General features: G+C 40.0%; 1 protein-coding gene across 1 annotated transcript in view; it reads right to left on the minus strand.

The window, feature by feature from the left end:
• Positions 1-20,102, minus strand: part of LOC137058269 (dynein heavy chain domain-containing protein 1) — a 41,150-nt gene extending 21,048 nt beyond the window's left edge. Inside the window, exons 1-24 of the mRNA XM_067431508.1 lie at positions 19,666-20,102; positions 19,403-19,576; positions 19,101-19,304; positions 18,893-19,003; positions 18,626-18,782; positions 17,663-17,914; positions 17,399-17,542; positions 17,001-17,076; positions 14,331-14,560; positions 13,947-14,190; positions 12,942-13,099; positions 12,731-12,856; positions 12,379-12,655; positions 12,185-12,312; positions 11,791-11,989; positions 9,316-9,407; positions 8,983-9,208; positions 8,755-8,880; positions 8,565-8,656; positions 5,364-8,487; positions 4,842-4,965; positions 4,399-4,588; positions 4,027-4,300; positions 1,722-3,345 (exon numbers count right to left, since the gene is read on the minus strand). Coding sequence (XP_067287609.1) covers positions 1,722-3,345; positions 4,027-4,300; positions 4,399-4,588; positions 4,842-4,965; positions 5,364-8,487; positions 8,565-8,656; positions 8,755-8,880; positions 8,983-9,208; positions 9,316-9,407; positions 11,791-11,989; positions 12,185-12,312; positions 12,379-12,655; positions 12,731-12,856; positions 12,942-13,099; positions 13,947-14,190; positions 14,331-14,560; positions 17,001-17,076; positions 17,399-17,542; positions 17,663-17,914; positions 18,626-18,782; positions 18,893-19,003; positions 19,101-19,304; positions 19,403-19,576; positions 19,666-20,027 — 8,714 coding nt within the window. The 5' untranslated portion in view covers positions 20,028-20,102. The remainder of the gene's footprint in view (positions 1-1,721; positions 3,346-4,026; positions 4,301-4,398; positions 4,589-4,841; positions 4,966-5,363; positions 8,488-8,564; positions 8,657-8,754; positions 8,881-8,982; positions 9,209-9,315; positions 9,408-11,790; positions 11,990-12,184; positions 12,313-12,378; positions 12,656-12,730; positions 12,857-12,941; positions 13,100-13,946; positions 14,191-14,330; positions 14,561-17,000; positions 17,077-17,398; positions 17,543-17,662; positions 17,915-18,625; positions 18,783-18,892; positions 19,004-19,100; positions 19,305-19,402; positions 19,577-19,665) is intronic.

A 20,102-nucleotide genomic window follows, 5' to 3' on the forward strand; every position in this document is an offset into this window, starting at 1 on the left:
AAAATAGCCTATTTATTATTAGTTATGAGGTTTTTGAATGTAAAAACCACATGTGGTGTGACAGGCAGCGGGGCGAGGGACCGCGAGAGCGGGCCGGTGATTAATGTTCACGAGTGCCAGCTGCGTGGCACACTGGTCTCGTCTCGCGGCCATGTGACGGGAGCATATAAGGAGGAGCAAGGGCTGCGGAAGACGAGAGAGGACCAGGCCTGGATTTTATGTTATGTTTTGTTTGTGGGCAGTCGTCCGTGAGGGGCTGCCCACGTTTTATTTTGTGTGTGTTTGCGGGCAGTCGTCCGTGAGGGGCTGTCCACGGTTTTACTTTCGTTTTGTTTATTTCTTTTGAAGTAATAAATGTTGTTGAACGTTCGCCGGATACCCGCCTCCTTCCTTCCATCCACGAACTTCATTACATTGGTGCCGAAACCCAGGATGGAAGGAGGGACATGCTGTCGTAGAGCCCTCACTGCTGAGGGGGATCGCGGTGCTGAGGAGGTCGGGCAGCGCGGATGAATGAGGACCGCGAGGGCTGCCCGAGGCGATGGTGCTGGAGCGAGGAAGGTGGGACAGAGACCTCGCTGCCGTGCTCCTGGGTCGAGGTGGGGTGGCTGCCGTCCGAGAGGGAGCGGACGAGTCGCCGCGCTTGCCGTGAGCCGGAGCCTGCTGCCATCCGCCTGAGAGGGGAGGAGCAGGGAGCGCGGGACTCGCTGCCGGGTCCCTCAGAAGGAGGAGTCATCGCCGGCCGCCAGGGGGCGGAGGAGGATCGAGCTGCCCACCAGGCGTCCAGTGCCATCGCACAGCACCGCGAGGAAGAGCCTCTCGGCGGGCGGAGGGCCGAACGGCAGTGTGTCTGGGAACCGGACCAGAAAATTTTTTTTCCTCTTTCTTTCTTTTTTTCCCTCTCTCCCCTCTCTTGTCCGCGGGCTCCGTGGGCTCCTCGTGCTCCCGTCTACATTTCTCTCGGCTCTCTGTCCTTACCCCCAGGTGCCGCGGCCGCCGTGATCCCCCCCCCCTCTCGGGAGTGCCCCCCGGCCTGCGAGGGGCGATGGGTGTATGTGGTGTGACAGGCAGCGGGGCGAGGGACCACGAGAGCGGACCGGTGATTAATGTTCACGAGTGCCAGCTGCGTGGCACACCGGTCTCGTCTCGCGGCCATGTGACGGGAGCATATAAGGAGGAGCAAGGGCTGCGGAAGACGAGAGAGGACCAGGCCTAGATTTTATGTTATGTTTTGTTTGTGGGCAGTCGTCCGTGAGGGGCTGCCCACGTTTTATTTTGTGTGTGTTTGCGGGCAGTCGTCCGTGAGGGGCTGTCCGCGGTTTTACTTTCGTTTTGTTTATTTCTTTTGAAGTAATAAATGTTGTTGAACGTTCGCCGGTTCCCGCCTCCTTCCTTCCATCCACGAACTTCATTACACCACACAAATGTCATTAGTTAACCTTAGACAACAGTATATATGTATCTTTAATATCAGCCATTTACTGGTTATCAGCCATACAATTAAATTAAACTAATTCTTAATTTATCTGCATCTTTCTGAATTGTAATATAGGTACAGCTTTCCTTTCAATGATTTTGATCTGCTGCAAAATCACAAAAAATGTATGATTTCAATAATCAGATACAAAACAATAAACACAAATTAATATGCTTAATTAAGTAATAAATGAAAATAAAATGAAAGTAATTGATATGAAATGAAACTGATACTTATACCCTACATTTCAAGAGCTTGGTCATGTGTATTTTTCATCCATGTTTTCATCTTTAACTTCACATTCTTCAGTTCCTGGTCTGAAAACAGTCCAGGAAAGATTCCATTCGCCATCATTACCAGCAGTTCATCCTTAACAGCCTGGCTGGTGTCCTCGTGAACAAGTAAAACCAAATGTCCAGCAACTCCAATTCGGATCCAAACCTCTTTCATCATTTCCCATAGCTTGGTCTCATTTCCAGGATGAACCTCAATTAGTTGGTATCCTGTCAGAGCAGCTGCTAGACGTACAGTGGTCTTTCTGCCTGTTTTCTTTGTTGCTCCAAACAGAGCCCCGTGTCCACCAGGAATGAGAAAAGCTCGGATGATATGCACAAGCTGATGTATGTTCTGGTGATGTACAGCCCATTTAGGACTGTTATAAGTGTCATCAGACTTTTCCTTTCTGTTTTCTTCTCTGCTTTTAAGAGTATGATAAAGTTGGTCCATCAACATATCTACATCTCTTTCCTGATACACACAGTTGCGCTTAAAATTATGTGTTGTATTAATGTTGTTCAATGCCTCACAAAATTCTGGACTGAAGACCACATTCTGGATGGAAGAAGTCGTTTTCTGTAGAAGCTGCAGAAACACTTCACGTGCAGCTGGTTTTTGGTTAATGTTTCCAGATGAAAACAGCATTTGAAATGAACAACTTGAGGATTCACTTGCAGGTTCAGATTTTCCTGGTTCACTCTCAACATGTCCAATATCTTTTACTTCATCCTTACTGTATGATGATCCATCCTCATCAATTCTTGGGCTATACAAGCTGGAGTTACCCTCAACGACATAGCTCTCTGAGCTCTCTGTCTGAACTTCTGCCATTTCAAGCAAGAGATTCACATTCTCTTCCAACTGGGAAGGGGTTGAATCCAGTTGCTGGTTTACATCATGTGTGTTTGATACAGATGATTGTTCTGTAGGGCTTGATATATCTGCTGAAGGTATTTGGGATCCAGTTGACCATCTACTGCCAAAATTCTTCTCAGAAACTTCAGCAATAATTGAGATACATTTTTGACATGCCTCCTGTGAAGCTAGACGATCACCAAAAGTGCGCAAACACTCATGCATCCAAAGACGGGCAATGTTGAGTTCAAGAACAGATGGAAAAATGTATTTCTCAGCCTGCTTGACATCAAGCCTTGGCCTCCAGAGGTACATCCCTTGAAACACTTTATGCATATCATGCAGAGTAAAGATGACGTTTGAACTGTGTGAAGCACCAGCAAAACATTCACGCACAGACAAATATGCATCAAGAGTTGAGGTTATGATGCAGTTTGCTATATCTTCAACAATCTGCATGGGTTGTATTTCTTTCAGCCAAGGTTGCAATTTTGAGGAATGAATAGAAAACAGGATTTCAGAAGTCATGCATGGAAGAGATAACGTGGTGAAGAGTCGAGAGAGCCGTGGAGACATCCGACTGTAGTCGCCTGCATTAGGAGCACTGCAAGTGCCTAGAAAATGAATGGATCTTGATTGAAACAGCTTGAAGTGAGAGCCGTCTGATATCAAAACTTCACCTCTAGAAATACATTGACGCACTGTCTCTAGAGTCCTTGATGTTTTTCCATAAGCATCTGCAAAAAGAATGGTTACCTTGTCAATAAAGTTACTAAAAATATTTGTTAGTTTAGTGTAGTTTTAATTTTGTCAATGATTACGAAGATGGAGTATGTGCACCATAATGATTCATTTTAATTTAGACATACTGCTGACTAAACTCAGGTTAAAGTACTACCAATTAAGATTTGAGAAGAAAAGTTTTTCATGAATACAATATATGATATGATTACCATATGTGACCTTGAACCATAAAACCAGTCATACTTTATATGCACAAGTATATTTGTGGCAATAGCCAACAATACATTGTAAAGGTCAAAATTATAGATTTTTCTTTTATGCCAAAAATCATTAGGATATTAAGTAAAGATCATGTTCCATTAAGATATTTTGTACATTTCCTACCACAAATATATACAAATGTATTATTAGTATCAATATGCATTGCTAAAAACTTAATTTAGAAACCAATGGAAAGCTTATTTATTCAGCTGTCAGATAATAGGTAAAATAATAGGTACCCTTATGACTTGTTTTGTGGTCCAGGGTCTAATATTTTACTCATTATTGTGTTACTTAAGGAGATAAAGTAAATAAAATAAAAAAATTGTGAAACAATGAAAGATATATAGGCATGATAGAGATTTTGGTCCAGCTCCAGCAGCTGACTCAATGCAACTTTTTTAAAGACTCACCAAATGGTGCTTCATGAAGGTCATCAATGAACAGAAGTAGGTCTGGCTGCTTTAAGACCTTCATGTTATTTAGTTTAGTGTCCTGGTATCTAACGTTCTTGAGTGCCTTGCACAAGTCAGAACGGTGAAGACTGGCTGGTAAATGCATGTGTGGTCTTGCTTGTGATATCAAAGACTTGCACAGCGTTGTTTTGCCAGAGCCAGACTCTCCTACAAGAAGTACTGGCTGTTGAACATCCAGAAGCATGTCCAGTAGATATGCATGTTTTTCGTACTTTATCAAAGGCAAGAAGTACAGACAATTTAATCATGCTGAAGGAGGAAAAATGTAATTTTGATGTTAATATGTACTCCATCAGATAAAAGGCATACCTGAGGCACATATGTGAAGAAGAGCTGTGGACTCTTGCGCCTACTGCAGTTAATGAAATTGGTTGTGTCTCTCATTTCCTCACTGAATTCGAAGAAATGCTCAAATACTGTGCCTTCTGGTGGAGTCTCAACTTCACAATGGCTCTTATGTAGAGCCTCCCGTGCAAAAAGATCAAAATGTGGCCAGTGTCTGCAATGAGAACAGGTATTTTAATTTTCATACACTGTTACAAAACAAGGATTATTAGAGTGTAGAACAGAAAAATACTATTTCATTCTTCAAAATCATCTTTATTTCAAGTTACTTGCATTTTCTTAGAAATGTAAAAGAAACTTTCACAAATAATTACATTCAAAGTAAATCCTACACCTTTTTTCCCAATGTATATCACAACAACTTCTAGAACTGTATAGAATTATTCACATATAAATAAAACATATACCTAGGGTGCAAACGCCCTCCGAATCCCCAAATGTAAGCTACAATAAAGAGGTTTCTTGCTCGCAAGCTCCATTGAGTAGAAGGAGCCATGGCATCATTGTATGGTGGCTGGAGAATTTCTGCATCTAGTGAACAGAGAATATGGAGCCACATTTAAATGCATTGTTGACAAATTATTTAAACAAATGTGATTATCAGTGTCTTAATCAAATAAAACTTTTCAAAAGGGCCAAACATTCATATTCTCTGAACCTACAAGGTTGTTCCTTCCACTACATGGACACTCTATAGGGGGCTGTCTTTAAAAAAACACTTTACTTACTTTCACTAGATTAATTCATTTAATTTTGACAATCGAAAATAACAAAATAAATGAAAGTTGAAAAAAATTGTGATCTTCATACAGCAAAAATAATGTTAAATGTAAAATTAAAAAAGGTTATTTTTAATTAAAAAAAAGAACCCCAGTGCCTAAAGCTGAAGAATTAACCATAAATGCAAAGATTGATGAGATTAGTTATACCTGTTGTTTCAGTTTGCCTTGAAGTGTATTTCAAGTCTTCTCTTTTCCCAGAATGCTCCAAAAGCGCATGAAGGATCTTTATAAAGCTCATTATTTCCTGCAAACCATCTGTAATCCCAGATGAATGTCTGCTTTCATATCCATCACTGGCCAACACTGGAGGAATTGTTTTGTTTTTTAGAAAAACCAGTGTGTCAGAGAAAAGGTCTTCAGCAAGGTGACTCCACATATCCAGACTAATCTTGTCCACATTATGCTCGTTAGAGAGCACATCCATCTCACATTTCCACACGGATCTCCACAGGTTCTCTCCAGAAACATATACCAGACTAGAGTTTGTCACTACAGAGGGGGTTGAATCACCAAGGTTTGTGACCTCAGCTAGTATTTTCAGATTTGATGGCTCAATTTTCTCTCCCGATGAAAGGTAAAGATAAGGATGTTCAAGATTGCAAAGAGTAGTCAAAGAGTCCAACCAACCAGGTCCGCCAAATGGATCACCATCCAGCACAATCCATTTCACTCGCTGTATTTGTACAGCTTTCTTTCTTTTGAAATGGTCAATGGGCAATGGATGCTCTGAGTGTCTTAATGCTTTAGTGAAAGCTCCATCAGACCAGGAGTTGTCCATGCCAAAATAACCACCAAAAAACTGTTTATGGGACAATGTATTGGGGAATATGACCTCTGTGCTAACAGATGTCCAGCATGACACAGACAAATGATGATTGATGTCTTTAAGATCTCCTTTAGGATCACCAGCAGATTCAACCTCCAGATCCCTGGAAAGTTTTTGAAGTGCACGTGCAAGGGCTTGATACAAAGTTGTTTTGCCACTACCTGCTGGTCCAACAAGCACAACAACGTTGGAGAGCTTGAGCGCTTGTTGCAGGATCAACGCATTGTGAAGAATTTTTGTGTCTGCATAAAATCCTTGTTGATGCAACTCTTCTTTCACTGCATTTCTAAGCACACTTTGTTCCCCTTCATCAATGAACTGTTGTAGACTTGCAATGCACCTCACTTTTGGAAAGATTTCCTCAAATATGGTATAAAACTGTGATGCTCTCTTTGGATCTGACACAGTATACTGCATGGCTGACATAACTCCTTTGATTGCTGCTTGCTCCTCTAAAGGATTCATAATTGCATCAGACTTGACCTTCTCTGGCATTGTTTTAAGACTTGTATTTGCACATCCTGTTTCATTCCGACAAAAAAATGCACCTTTGCCAGTTTCTTCCAAATGACGAGAGAGATGCAAATGTGTTCCAGAGGCAACAATCACATTTTTGAGAAGGACAAGCCAAGAGGTCTGATATCCACTGACAAAATCAGGGAGGCATTGTGAATTCTTAGCAAGGCTAAAGAGAGAGTCCAGGCGACGACTTATGGTAGCTGCATCAGAGAATCCGAATGACATCAACATCACTTCTGCAATGAATCTGTAGTGTGGCTGCATCATTGCAACAGGCCTCATTGCAGCTCTCAAATTTTCTGGTATCTCAGTTGAGTAGCCATTAGCTGAGATTGTGATACATCCATAAGTTAGCTTGGCCCAAATATTTTTTCCAGCAATGTGACATTCCACCTCACTCACTGTACTGTTGTACTTTTTGAAGAATTCCCCACTGCTACACTTTCCAACTGTGGAGGACAACTCATGTCCTTTCTCTTGTTCTTGTCTTTGAACCGCTGATAAATGTTGATGAATTTCGGTCAAATGTTGTCCTAGTTCAGACAACGTCCCTTGTCCCAACAAATCCACAGAATCAAGCACGAGCCAAGCCCCAGTTTGAAAAGCACCTAGAAGCCTTTGGGAAATAATTAAGGAACCAGTGCTTGAACAACACTTCAAGATGACCACTTGTCGCCCCAATGCATATCCCAATTGCACAGCGGCATGCTGTTTGCCTGACATGTGGGGGCCACTGATGAAAGCACACTTGAAGTTTGATAAGGCAAGAATTATGCTCATGTAAGCTTTCTCAGTTGAAGGGGTAGTCACCATTGTCCAGTTCTCAGGTCCAATGTATTCATAGCCATATGGCAATTGCGTGCTCAGAATATCAACACAGACAGACTGATCCTCTTGAGATTGAAGTAAATCAGAAATATTTGCATTAGCAGTTGGGATAATGTAATATTTCATAAGCTTGTGCCATTCAAAAGAGCACTCCAAATCTCCTTTTACTTCAACAAGCCCATCATTTTGGCCAGAGTGCTTCATGTTAAGCATAACCAAGGCACGCAGAGCTGTCAAAGTGTGTTGGGAATGTCTCTCATTTGAATTTTCAGCGTGTTTTTTTATAAGCTGGCACAAATAGTGCCGTGTTGCTGAATTTTGGGACTTGATTCTCATCCACATGCTAGTAGTAGTACAATGTGATGACTTCTGGACCATGCTACACCACAAAACCTCCTCTGCCACCAAAATACATTGCAAAGGAAACTGAGATATTAGTTTCAAAAGTGAAGGAGGTTCATGAGTTACTTCTGAACTGTTCCACTTGCTATTCCCAATCGGGTCTGGGGTGCCTGGAAGATTTTCAACCTTTGAAATTTGCTGGACAGCTAAGCATTTCAGAAATGTCTGTTTCACTGCTTGATATAATTTTTGCTCAAAGAGATTAAGCCAGGCCACAGGATTGAGGTTTGACTCAAGAGGACAGACGAAGGGAACATGTTCACCAAATTCTCCATATACACCATGTACCCACATCCGTTCATTACTTAGAGCTGATAAATAATTTTCACTGCAAACATCACCTTCAATTTGAACATCAAGCTGCTTCACACCCATGAAGCATTTCTGCACCAGAGGTAAAAGGGAGGAAGGATCTGGGAGCTGTAAAGAGAGAAGTTTCATCACCTCTCCATCACTGAGACAGTAGAGTCTAGGGAACTGGCTTCGTGGTGACTCTAAGACATAGAGTAAGTGACTGGAAATCTCCTCCATTGTTGTGAGTCCATTTATAAAGGCAGCACGTAGACTCTGTCCTTGTAAACTATCACTGGTCTCTGTTGCTTCACTCAGTCGAACAAAACTGGATACATGTGGGTCATTAACTGTGATCTCAATGATTTCACGAAATACCTTATCCACCGGAAGAAACTTCTCTTGCTACAAAAGAAAGTTTGATTAGAAAATTGTTTCACTTAAACTGCATTAAATAAACTAAGCATTACATTGAAACATACCAACTCAGACTTTTGGGAGTGCATTTCATTGAATGTTCTGCTTAAAAAGATCCATTTCTGCTGATATCGCTCAAATATATTAAGCAATTCATCTGTAGTTAAAGGCAAAAGAAAACAAGAAATTAACATTTCTCAACACCCTCTGCCCAAATAGAAATTATTGACACCTATGTTGATCTCACAAATATACCTAGCTTTTGGAAAAGCAGCAGCCAATGTTCAACCTCTTTCTGAAACTCAGCAACATGTGAAGAACGCAGCATATCAGAAAAGGTCTGAATGCCTTCCTTAGCCTGAGCCAAAAGCATCTCAAAACCTAAAGGAAAAGTGAGGAAAGAAATAAACATAATTACGAAACTATATGATCAGAACGAACAGTGGAGATTAGCTTATATACAGGAGTCTATATAAAACTTACCAATAATGGTAAAGGTTCCACCATCAATAATCTGATGCTTTGGTGCATTTTGAGGTGAGACATGGGAAATTAAATTATTTTCCTCCTTTACGTCACCTAGTTGTGGACTCTGCTGTTGGACAGTAATAAGGAACCGGGTATGATAGAATTCTGCCGCTTCCCAGTATCTCTGAAGTGCTCTGAATGTCTGTTCCATGTCTGCCTCCGCTTTGGCATCTAGATAGACCTGGAAGCCAATGCACATAAACAGCCCATAGCTTATAATGATCGAAGAGATCTGTAAAATCTTAATTGCATGTTTACCAGTGTAACTGTAAACAAATGCTACGAAACCTTGTTGATTTTACTTTGATGACTCTGTAGCTCTTTGGACATGAGATCAGCCAGCGTTACTTTCCATTCCTGGTCATACAGCAGACCAACTCCTACAGAAAAAAAGTCATTGATGGTTGGTTCCTAATATATACAGTATACACTGATCAGGCATAACATTCTGACACCCTTCCAAATATTGTGTTGGTCCCCTATATGAGCCCTGACCCGTGCCAAATCAGCCCTGACCCGTTGAGGCATGGACTCCACTAGACTCCTGAAGGTGTGCTATGGTATCTGGTACCAGGATGCTAGCAGCAGATCCTATAAGTCCTATAAGTTTCGAGGTGGCCTCCATGGATTAGACTTGTTTGTTCAGCACATCCCACAGAGGCTCAATTGGATTGAGACCTGGGGAATTTGGAGGCCAAGTCAACTCCTCAAACTCATTGTTGTGCTCCTCAAACCATTCCTGGACAATTTTTGCTTTGTGGCAGGGCGCATTATCCTGCTGAAAGAGGCCACAGCCACAGGGAATACTGCTTCCATGAAAGTTTGTACGTGGTCTGCAACAATGCTTAGGTATATGGTACGTGTCAAAGTAACATCCACATGGATGGCAGGACCGAACATTTCCCAGCAGAACATTGGCCAAAGCATCACACTGCCTCCGCCAGCTTGCCTTCTTTCTATAGTGCATCCTGGTGCCACGTGTTCCCCAGGTAAGCCTTGCACCCAACCATCCTGGGGATGTAAAAGAAATGTGATTCATCAGATCAGGTCACCGTCTTCCACTATTCCGTGGTCCAATTCTGATGCGCGCATGTCCACTGTTGGCACTTTCGGTGGTGGATAGGGGTCAGCATGAGCACTCAGAGCACTCATGTGGCTATGCCACCCCATAAGCAATAAACTGTGATGCACTTTGTATTTTGACACCTAGCTCGTCTGTTTGATCGGACCACAGGGCCCTTCACTCCCCACATGCATCAATGAGCCTTGGGCATGCATGACCCTGTCATCAGTCTCCCATTGTTCTTTCCCTAGGCCACTTTTGATAGATACTGACACCCAACAACAGCTGCAGTTTTGGAGATGTTCTGACGTTTAGCCATCACAATTTGGCCCTTGTCAACCTCGCTCAAATCCTTAATGTTGCCCATTTTTCCTGCTTTTAACACATCAACTTTGATGACAAAATGCTCACTTGCTACCTAACACTAACAGGTGCCGTGATGAAGAGATAATCAGTGTCATTCACTTCATCTGTCAGTGGTCATAATATTATGCCTAGTTGGTGTATATGATATCACAGGTTCCTACTAATTAAAGCTGGAGTCTGTAGTCTTTCCTCTTTGTTGCCATCTCTTTTCGAAATCTGCAATTGCGGTTATTTGCGGAATTATCAGTTTTATGTGAATTATGTCTCTGCGCGGCACAGCGCGGATTAATTCAATGTTTTGAGGAGAATGTGCCGTTGTCAGTTACCGCTCCAGTATGGATACTGTAATTCGGAATCACAGATTCTACCGTTTGAAAGTATGTCCAACATAAGACTTTTGCTCTGACCAACCAAGGGGGAAAAAAAGCATTTCAATAAATGGCGATGATTAAATCTAACGATCGTTTATCATATCACATAAAACCGTTAATAAATAAAAAAGTTATAATTTGTTTTCAAAATATTAATATTAAGATCAGCATTGCATGACTACATTTAATGTGTATTAGGGCTAATTTTCCATTTCTGTGCAGTCTAATTTCTAATTGTCACATACCAAGAAATTAATGTGGGTGAATTGCTCCCTCTCATAGCTAGCAAAAAATAATTTATATTTACCATAAGGCACATAGCAAAACGAGAAAGGCACAACAAAGAAATCTCTGCAACTGTATGAATTGGGCAAACAACAGTAGTGTGATACTATTACATAATTGAACCATTAAAATATTTTAGGCCTGTTCAGCAGAAAAAAAGCGTTCTCTAAGTCTATTTTGAACCCCTTCAAAACACAGAGTTCACGTCAGGCTCTTTTTTTTTCTGTAGCCATTCGGAAAGTCTGAAGTCCTTTGCTTTTTACAATCTCCAGTTGTCACTGGTGATTGTCGTTTGAATTTTTCTGGATCCGCCATCAAAATTCATCAGTTTAATTATATCAAGTGCTGTGAGAAAATCTCCACCTCCAACATCCTCACACGCAATATAGCCAACCAGCCGAGACACCTTCTTTATGTGTACAGATGGGACGTAATGACACAAAGATATGCTCGAATTTCCCACGGAAATTCACCAGTACCACTGGAATTAAAAACATTATTACAAGCTTACCTTTGTAAATTGAGCTAAGGTATGCAGATAGTTTTGCACAATGACTGTGTATGTATTTGCTCAAAAAATTATTTTGGATCATTTTTAACCCCAAAAAGTTACAGACTGCAGCTTTAAAAACTATTTAAGTCAGTAAACTGACACTTAAGTATGCATTTGTTATTTACCTTTTGAGATGTTTCTCCAGTGCTTCTCCTTCAGTGTGGGGCTACTCAGTTTACTCAATACAGGAAGTAGCTGGTTGAACCCCTGCAAAATCTGTAGGGTTTTCTGTAGCAAATGATCATGGGAGGGTATAACTTTTGCAAGTACCTCAGCCTGTTGTAGCCATTCACTAACCTTGTCTTGGGTTTTAGCAACCACAAACTGCAAAGATATGTATGCAGGAGAATAAATTAAAAAAAAAAAAAAAAAAAAAAAAATATATATATATATATATATATATATATATATATATATATATATATATATATATATATATATATATATATATATATATATATATATATATATATACTGTATGCAGGATCAAATATCTGTTTGGTGTTAATAACTACATACCTTCCTGAATTTCAGTAGTTTCCACTCTTGGATTTTTGTGGACGACATGCTCATCAGCTCCCAGAGCCCTTTTCTTGCTTCAATATTCTGCTGTGCTACAGTCACAAAAGTGAGATCCAGTAGGTGACCTGAAAAAATAAATGAAACCATGACATGAAACCATATCATTAAAACTACTGGAAGCACTGTCTTACCTCTCAGAATTTCACTGGCTCTGCTCTGATCATTCAACTGCTCAGCAATCGCATAGAATTGACTGCACAATGCTTTCAGCTGGACAAGCATTTCTTTGCTGTTCTGGTCAGGGTCGAGATATACTCCAGAGGTGGCTCTAGAAGCCAGGTTGTCTAATTTGTCCACTAATGAGGAAACATTGCTGTCCAGTGCATCAAGCATAGACGGAAGCTGCTGGGTAACAATGTCTGCAGATTGTGTCAGGAGTGGAACAAACTGATTCCACAAGTCAAGTACCTGCAGAAAATGTTGGTTGTTAGATTTTGCAACTCAGTGAAATCAATTAAATAAATGACATATTTTCACATGTACCTGCTTCACTGACAGAATGTCATTTGAAGACATTTGTGTATAATTCCTTCTCACAGTTTCCTGTAGAGACTGGAGGTCTTCCAGCCTCTGCTGCATATCTCCTGACATTTTCTCACTGCACTTTACCTGCATAAATATAATCATGTTGAATGATTACTCCACAGTTTACACTGATTGACCAGTACTGACAAAGCAGTGTGTTAATCAATACCATATTTGAAAAAACTGTGAACTTGTGCAAAGTATTTGGCTCAGAGTCCATGACTTCCACAGCTCTTTTCAGCTGAGAAGTGAGATTCTCAGAACGTATCTGCAAATCTTCACACAGCAGCTTTAGCACATCCTCATCAATGGTGATTAACCTGGAACCTTAACACAAAAAACAAGAACATATATATCTCAATGACTCATACACAGACACTTATTTTCTTCATTGAGAAGAGACTTTTTGCAATAATATAATCTATTTGAGATGAACCATGAGCTCTGAGGGTAAGAAATGGTATATGCTTATTAAGGCATATACACCGTGGTTTTATTTTTAATTAATGATTTATAGTCAGTATTTAAGTATTATTAAACTACAAGTCAGTTTTACTAGTATCATTGTGTCATTCCCAAAGCTTCATGAGACAAATTCTCTCAGGATAGATGTAAAGTACACAAAGTCTTAAAACACTCTTTAAATATGTTGTTGCTACAGATACAATTTTGTGATTGTTGTGAAATTATGTTGTGAAGTTTTAAGTTTGGTGTCAGTGCATTGCTAATTTAATGCAATACATTAGTAATAGGCACAAGTACATACTGTAGGTGACACAAATGTTTGGTCAAATAGTTAATTTTTAATTATATGGAACTAATGTTACTAGTAGTTTCCAGTATTGACACTTGACCCTTTCCGCTATCATAAATGTTTTTTTTTTAGTAATTTAAAAAAAAAAAAATTAAATGCAGTAATAGTAATTAATGAATCCTGGGATTTCCTATAATGTAACGGCTGTAATACACCATATATCTTTCTTCATTGACAGCCATTCAAGTAGCTGTTTTATCATGCATTAACAAAATGGAAGCACGGAGATGACAAACTTCATTATATATAGTAGACTGACTTTTAAAAGTATAAAATTAACAGGCCTATGACTAACAGGCCAATAATTTGGAAGATTAAAAAAGAACACACAATTTGAATTTAGAAAATTAAAAAACGCACAGATATCATTCAGCGTCTTGGAGAACTCAAAGATGAACAACTTATTTGAGGAAGTAAAGAACTGAGGCATGCTGTGAACTTTATCCATCCAAAAATGAAGTTTCTTGATTAGCTCCTCATATCTCAGAGGGGAACATCCACGCAGGGTCTCTAGAGAGGCTGAACCCCACTGACGGGTGAACAAATGAACACCTATTAACCAAGAGTGGCTCTCACACAGCCGCTGTACCTCTGTAATGGCGTCCTACACAAGAGAATCAGGGCATGATAACTGTAATGTTTGTTTTGTGGAATAAAGCTTCTGGATATATTTGTACTCTTCTAGGCATGGTATTTATTTGAATTTAAACCATACACAATATCCAGATGAAAAAGTCAGAATACCTGTGCAATCTTTTCTTGCTCATTCTGAATCTCTTGTGTTCCGACGTGAACTTTCAAGTTCCACTCCAGCAGTCTCCGCGGCAGAGGCTGATAATGGCCTCGCTCTCTTTGTGCCTGCACTCTGAGAGAGTTCATTTTGACCGGCACTACAGTTTGGGGTGACATATCATGCTTCATTTGGGAGGAAACACTGTAAGGACCTGTTACTTCACAACCTTTGGCTTTAAAATCTGAAAAGAGAATGCTAAATATGAGAATGGTATGCTACATACGGATTGTCAAAGAAGAATGTCAGTTTTTTTTAAAGGGTTAGTTCACCCAAAAATGTAAATTCTGTCATTAAATACTCACCCTCATGTTGTTCCAAATCCGTAAGACCTTTGTTCATCTTCAGAACACAAATGTAGATATTTTTTATGAAATCCAAGAGCTCCCTGACCTCTCCATTGACAGCTATTTAATTAAAAGTCCCGTTCTTCGTGATTCCATCTTTCAAACTTTAGTTGGTGTGTAATGTTGCTGTTAGAGCATAAATAATACCTTTACAATTATAAAGCTCAAAGTTCAATGCCAAGCGAGTTTTATTTAAAATAAAACTCTGTTTTATACTTCTGTTTTATTTAACAGAAGTTCCCTTTCATAAACCACGTTTCGACCGCAGGAACTTTACCCAGGAACTTTGGGGTGGTACTTGGTGTGTTTAGACCACAGGAACCAGGGTCTAAATGAAGTTCCGGTAAATATTTCCCCCTCCAAACGGCCCTGCTCGCGAGGTAGTACTTTTTCAAAGTTCAGCAACTTTCAAGGGCGGGACTTGGGCGCTGAACATGCTGATTGGTTGAGCTCACGCAGCATTTTATTTCAACCGGCATTTTTAAAAGTCTTTTGTGAGGTTCGTTCTGCCTTAAGTAAATATCAGTCTTGCTCTCTGTCTGATGGCGTGTTCATCTCAGCCATCTCACGTTCAATGTTCGTAATAGCTGATAATAATATACACTGTCATTTTAAATCTAGCTTTACAAGCTTTCTGAATATGCTGCTCTTTTCTGTCGTTGTAAATTACCTCTTTAGTAAACCTAACGTTATACATAACCAGCAAAAGCAGCACAGTCTGAATCTCTTCCATATTAGTTATTCATTTTTTTACAGTCTATTTTTCACCATGTAAACGACCTGACCGATTACTTTTAAGTGTGCGTCCTTACATGACGTGACAGCGCACGCCGCGCTCATGTTGACAAGAGAGGAAAGCTCATTTTTACACAGTGTATATTGCCCCAGGCAGTTTTTACTTTAACTGCACTTGACAGAATTTTGTTTTTTTTTCTGAGATGATTATTACACTTTACAACAGATAAATAGCTTATTATATAATACTGTATTAGTCCTGGTGGCCGTTAAGAGTTGCTATGGCTACAGTTAACACATTCCAGCTGCTGGAGAAAACAGCGTTGACATTGATGCGGCAGACAAACTGCATGTCACAAAATGATTGCGATTGGAAGTCTTCACATGTAAACACCAGATCGGTTTAGATAACGTTCAGTAAACAGTCCACTAAATCTTTCAATCGGTACAAAATGATTACTGTCCGTCACTGACTTGGAGGAGCAGTTGCGCGCAGTCCTACATCACCGGACTAATTTGCCTAATCTTCACGGAACTTTATTTAGCGGTGGAAACGCAGACAGTTGCAGGTCTGGGGGGGGAGAAAAGTTCCTGTAAAAAAGTTCCTGGTATAAACTGTTCCGGGTAATTTTGGTGGAAATGGGGCTAGAGTCTACAACGAACGGCCGGTTTGGACTACACCCCTGCAATTCCTTCAGGAATGACTTCATTTGTTGACTTACCCTCCGCCCACATGAACACGCAAAATAGGGGGCGTGGTCTTGTTGCTCTCCCACGTGGAGAAGAGCACGCATGCAGCACTTGCATCGCCCCGTTATGGTAAGAGGCGGGACCTTTCCGGGCAAAGTGCGCTAAGCTGCTGTCCAATCACAACACGGGAAGTGCTGGCCCAATCAGAACTCGTTACGTGTCTCTGAAGGAGGGACTTCATAGAACAAGGAAATCATCAGGCCGTTTTTAGGACAGAGGAAACAGCGGTGTACAGATAAGTAAATTGTGTGAAAAATACTGTGTTTTTTTACACGCGAAACATGAACTCATGTTATATTGCACACTGTAAACATAATCAAAGCTTCGAAAACACGCGAAGAATGGGACCTTTAAAACTTTCAAGGCCCAGCAAGTTAGTAAAAACATCATTAAAACAGTCCATGTGACCAAGACCTTAATTTTATGAAGCGAAGAGAATACTTTTTGGTGCGAAAAATCAAACAAAGTAACAACTTTACTCAACAATTTCGTTCTAGCCTGTGTCAGTCTCCTACGCTGTTTACATTGTGAATACTGCGCAACTCCTGCTTCGTCTTCCCACGCATGCATTGACATCACACCACTGGAGTAACATGGACTATTTTAACAATGTCTTTACTACCTGTCTATGGAGGGATCAGAGAGCTCTCGGATTTTTTTTTTTTTAAATACCATAATTTGTGTTCTGAAGAGGTTTGGAACAACATGAAGGTGAGTTGACACCTTCATGAATGACAGAATTTTCATTTTTGGGTGTTCTATCTTTTTAATGGTACATGTTTTGCTGAGTACCTGCAGTGAGGTCGTCAACACAATTGGTGGGAAAACAGTCTTTAGAGTCATATGACAAACCGCAGGAGTCAAATACCTGTGTAGATCACAACACCAGTTTAGCATACCCTTGTGAAAATGAAGAGTGCTTAATTGTAGTCAATATAGACATGTGTATTTCAAATGATAAAAATATTTTTTAAACTGTACTTGCAGAAAATATATGAATAAAAAAGGCCACTTAAGTGAAGTAAAGAGAGTGCACATTCATGATTAAGTTACTTATCACACTTAAAGGGTTAGTTTACCCTAATGTCGTTCCACACCCGTAAGACCTTCGTTCATCTTCGGAACACAGTTTAAGATATTTTATATTTTATATTTTATATATTATATTTGACTAGCTTGTGATTTCTCACCTGCAGGACAGACTCTGCTACTGATAACACCATTCCAAGCAAAACCTCTTGAAACAAGTGCAATGGAGGAAAAACAATAAGCTGATCATCTGCTCCAAATATAATCTCTGCCTGGAAAAGACAACTCTGTTCCTCACGTTCCCTCTAAAAAGATTTAAAAGAGAGAAAACATGAACATTAATAGCTAAATTACATTTAAAAAAAAGGCTATATTTAGTATTTCTCAAATCAAATCAAATTCAGAACTGAATCCTCCTCGCATACTTTTAAAACATTGTTTAGGAATGCTGTGATCTCACACTTGGAGATGGTGACCAGGTTTTGTACAGTCATCTGGTCAGCTAAAGCAGCGATGTTTCCCAGCCACTGTATGGCTTGCTCTGCCTTACTGAGTTCTTTCTGTAGGTTTCTAAAGTTTGTGAGCTGAAGGTATAGGGATGGACTGCTCTGGAAAAGCTTTGAGTGTTCCACTTTCATTTGGAGCTCCTGATGTGCTTGGTAACTCTTATCCTTAACCTGCAAGATGATGATGTTAACTGCAGTGTATATTTATTAACATTAAAAGGATATTTCACCCAACATAAAAATTATGCCAATTTACTTACCCTCATGTCATTCCAAACCCAGACTTTTATCTTCAGAACAAAAATTAAACTATTTTTAATGAAATCTGAGAGATTTTTGTCCCTCCAATGACAGTCTATGCAACTACCACTTTGATACTTCAAAAAGTTCATAAAGAGCTCATAAAAGCAATCCATATGAATTGGGCGATTTGGTCCAAATGATCAGAAGAGACTCGATCGCCTTTCATAATGAACACTGAATTCAGCCTTTTATTCATATATAAACATAAAATATAAAGCTCAACTGAACCTGCTTGATGCGCAAGAACAAACCTAATTGGTTTTGATGAAAGTTTAAACAAGCTGCGTAACACACAAGAATAAACCTAATCGGTTCTTGCATGTCAAGCAAACATGCTTGAGCTTCTGTTTACCATAACTTATAAGTGTGTTAATGAATGTTTATATGTGTAAACAATTAAATCTGTTCTGTTATGCTTCTTTATAAGGTTTATATGATCATTATTCAACTACATTAAGAGCTAATTGGACATTCTGCAAAGTAACTCCTTTTGCATTCCACAAAAGGAAGAAAGTCCTAGAGGTTTTCTTAATGACATGAGGAAGAGTAAATTCGCAAAGTGCAACTTTTGTACCATACCATATCAAGTATTGCAGCACGGCAATGTAGAAAACTATGCAAAGCAACTTGAGCTGTCTGATTCTTTTCCAGAAGTGCACTTTGGAAATCTAAGAGTGTGTAAGTCCTTAAATCATCCTGTGGCAGCCAATTGACTTGCTTTAGCTCCTCAATTAATCTAGGAAAAATAAAAGGCTTTTGAGACAAACTAAATGTGAATATTTATAGCAAGACAAATCTTTAATTTATTTCAGTTTCACTTATAACATGTCTTGGGGGGGCAAAAACCTGGAGATTTGTAATAAGGCATCCCTGAACTGGGGCACTCCTGTCAGCAGCTGAGAAGGAAGGAAGTCAATCCTGCGTTCGACAGTAACCTTGTGTACATTTCTGTGCCATCTGAAAAATTTGTCAAGTATACAGTTAGATAATTACTTATATAAGGTCTGTAAATTCAAACTTGGAGTTAACATAACATTAAGATTAAAGTTGTCACCGTTTGAAGGTCTTGCGCAGTAAATAATCTCTAAAAAATGGTAAGTCTCTCAAAGCTTCACAAAGCACAGACTCTCGATACCACTCTGCCAGGGTCCAGAGTTCAACGCAGAAGCCATCCTCCATATGTATTACAGTTGTGGGAGAGAAGATGTAGTAATCTGTGCCCGCTGCACTTTGTGGGACCACTCGCAAGTCATATGGTCTGATAAAAGAGCATATATATATATATATAGTTATATCAAACTAAAATATTCTACTTCAAATAAATAAATACATTTTAATTAAAATAATGACTGGCACCTGTAAGGACCATCTTCAGAAGCCTTCAAATAGTAAAATTCACGTTCCCCCAGATGCTTTTTCTTGGCTAATATATCAACTACCTCAGTTCCAGTGAGTGGTTTGAATTTGGGGTTGCGTTCTTTCCCTGTTTTTGTCTTTTCCCTTGGGACTGCGGGCTTCTCACGCTCAACACTTGGAAAACCAGACAAACGAATTCAACATTTCAAAGCAAAACAAAGAATAAGTGAATCAATGGAATATTTTGTCAATAGTAAACTTACCTGACACTTCTTGAGTGTTGAGTTTCTTTGACAGGTGTTACAAAATGGGGTCCTTCATTCCACACAGAGTCTCTGACCACCAGTCCAATGCCCATCTGTGATACCAGCTGAGGTAGTTTAACAACAGACAGATCATTTTGTGGTGGAGACAAGGTCCTGAAACTGAGGGTGCGAAAAGGTGAGGGTTCACGCTTAAATGCTGGTGTGGCAGTGAGACATTCACGACTTAGCAGTCGAGGCTGAGAGGCTGCAGGTTCAACACTGCAATCTGATGAGCAGGCAGGCCTGTTTGCTCTTTTGCTTTGGGTTATCACAGGTCTTGTAATGCCAATCCCTTGAGATTCTTTCTTGGGTGATGACATGGTGATGTAAGTTTGAGATGTCACTGATTGCACAGTGAGCACAGGGAGCTTGTGAGGAAGTTTCCTTCAAGCCCA

This window comes from Pseudorasbora parva, chromosome 22 (genome assembly GCF_024679245.1).
Source record: "Pseudorasbora parva isolate DD20220531a chromosome 22, ASM2467924v1, whole genome shotgun sequence".
In the NCBI taxonomy this organism is placed as follows: domain Eukaryota; kingdom Metazoa; phylum Chordata; class Actinopteri; order Cypriniformes; family Gobionidae; genus Pseudorasbora; species Pseudorasbora parva.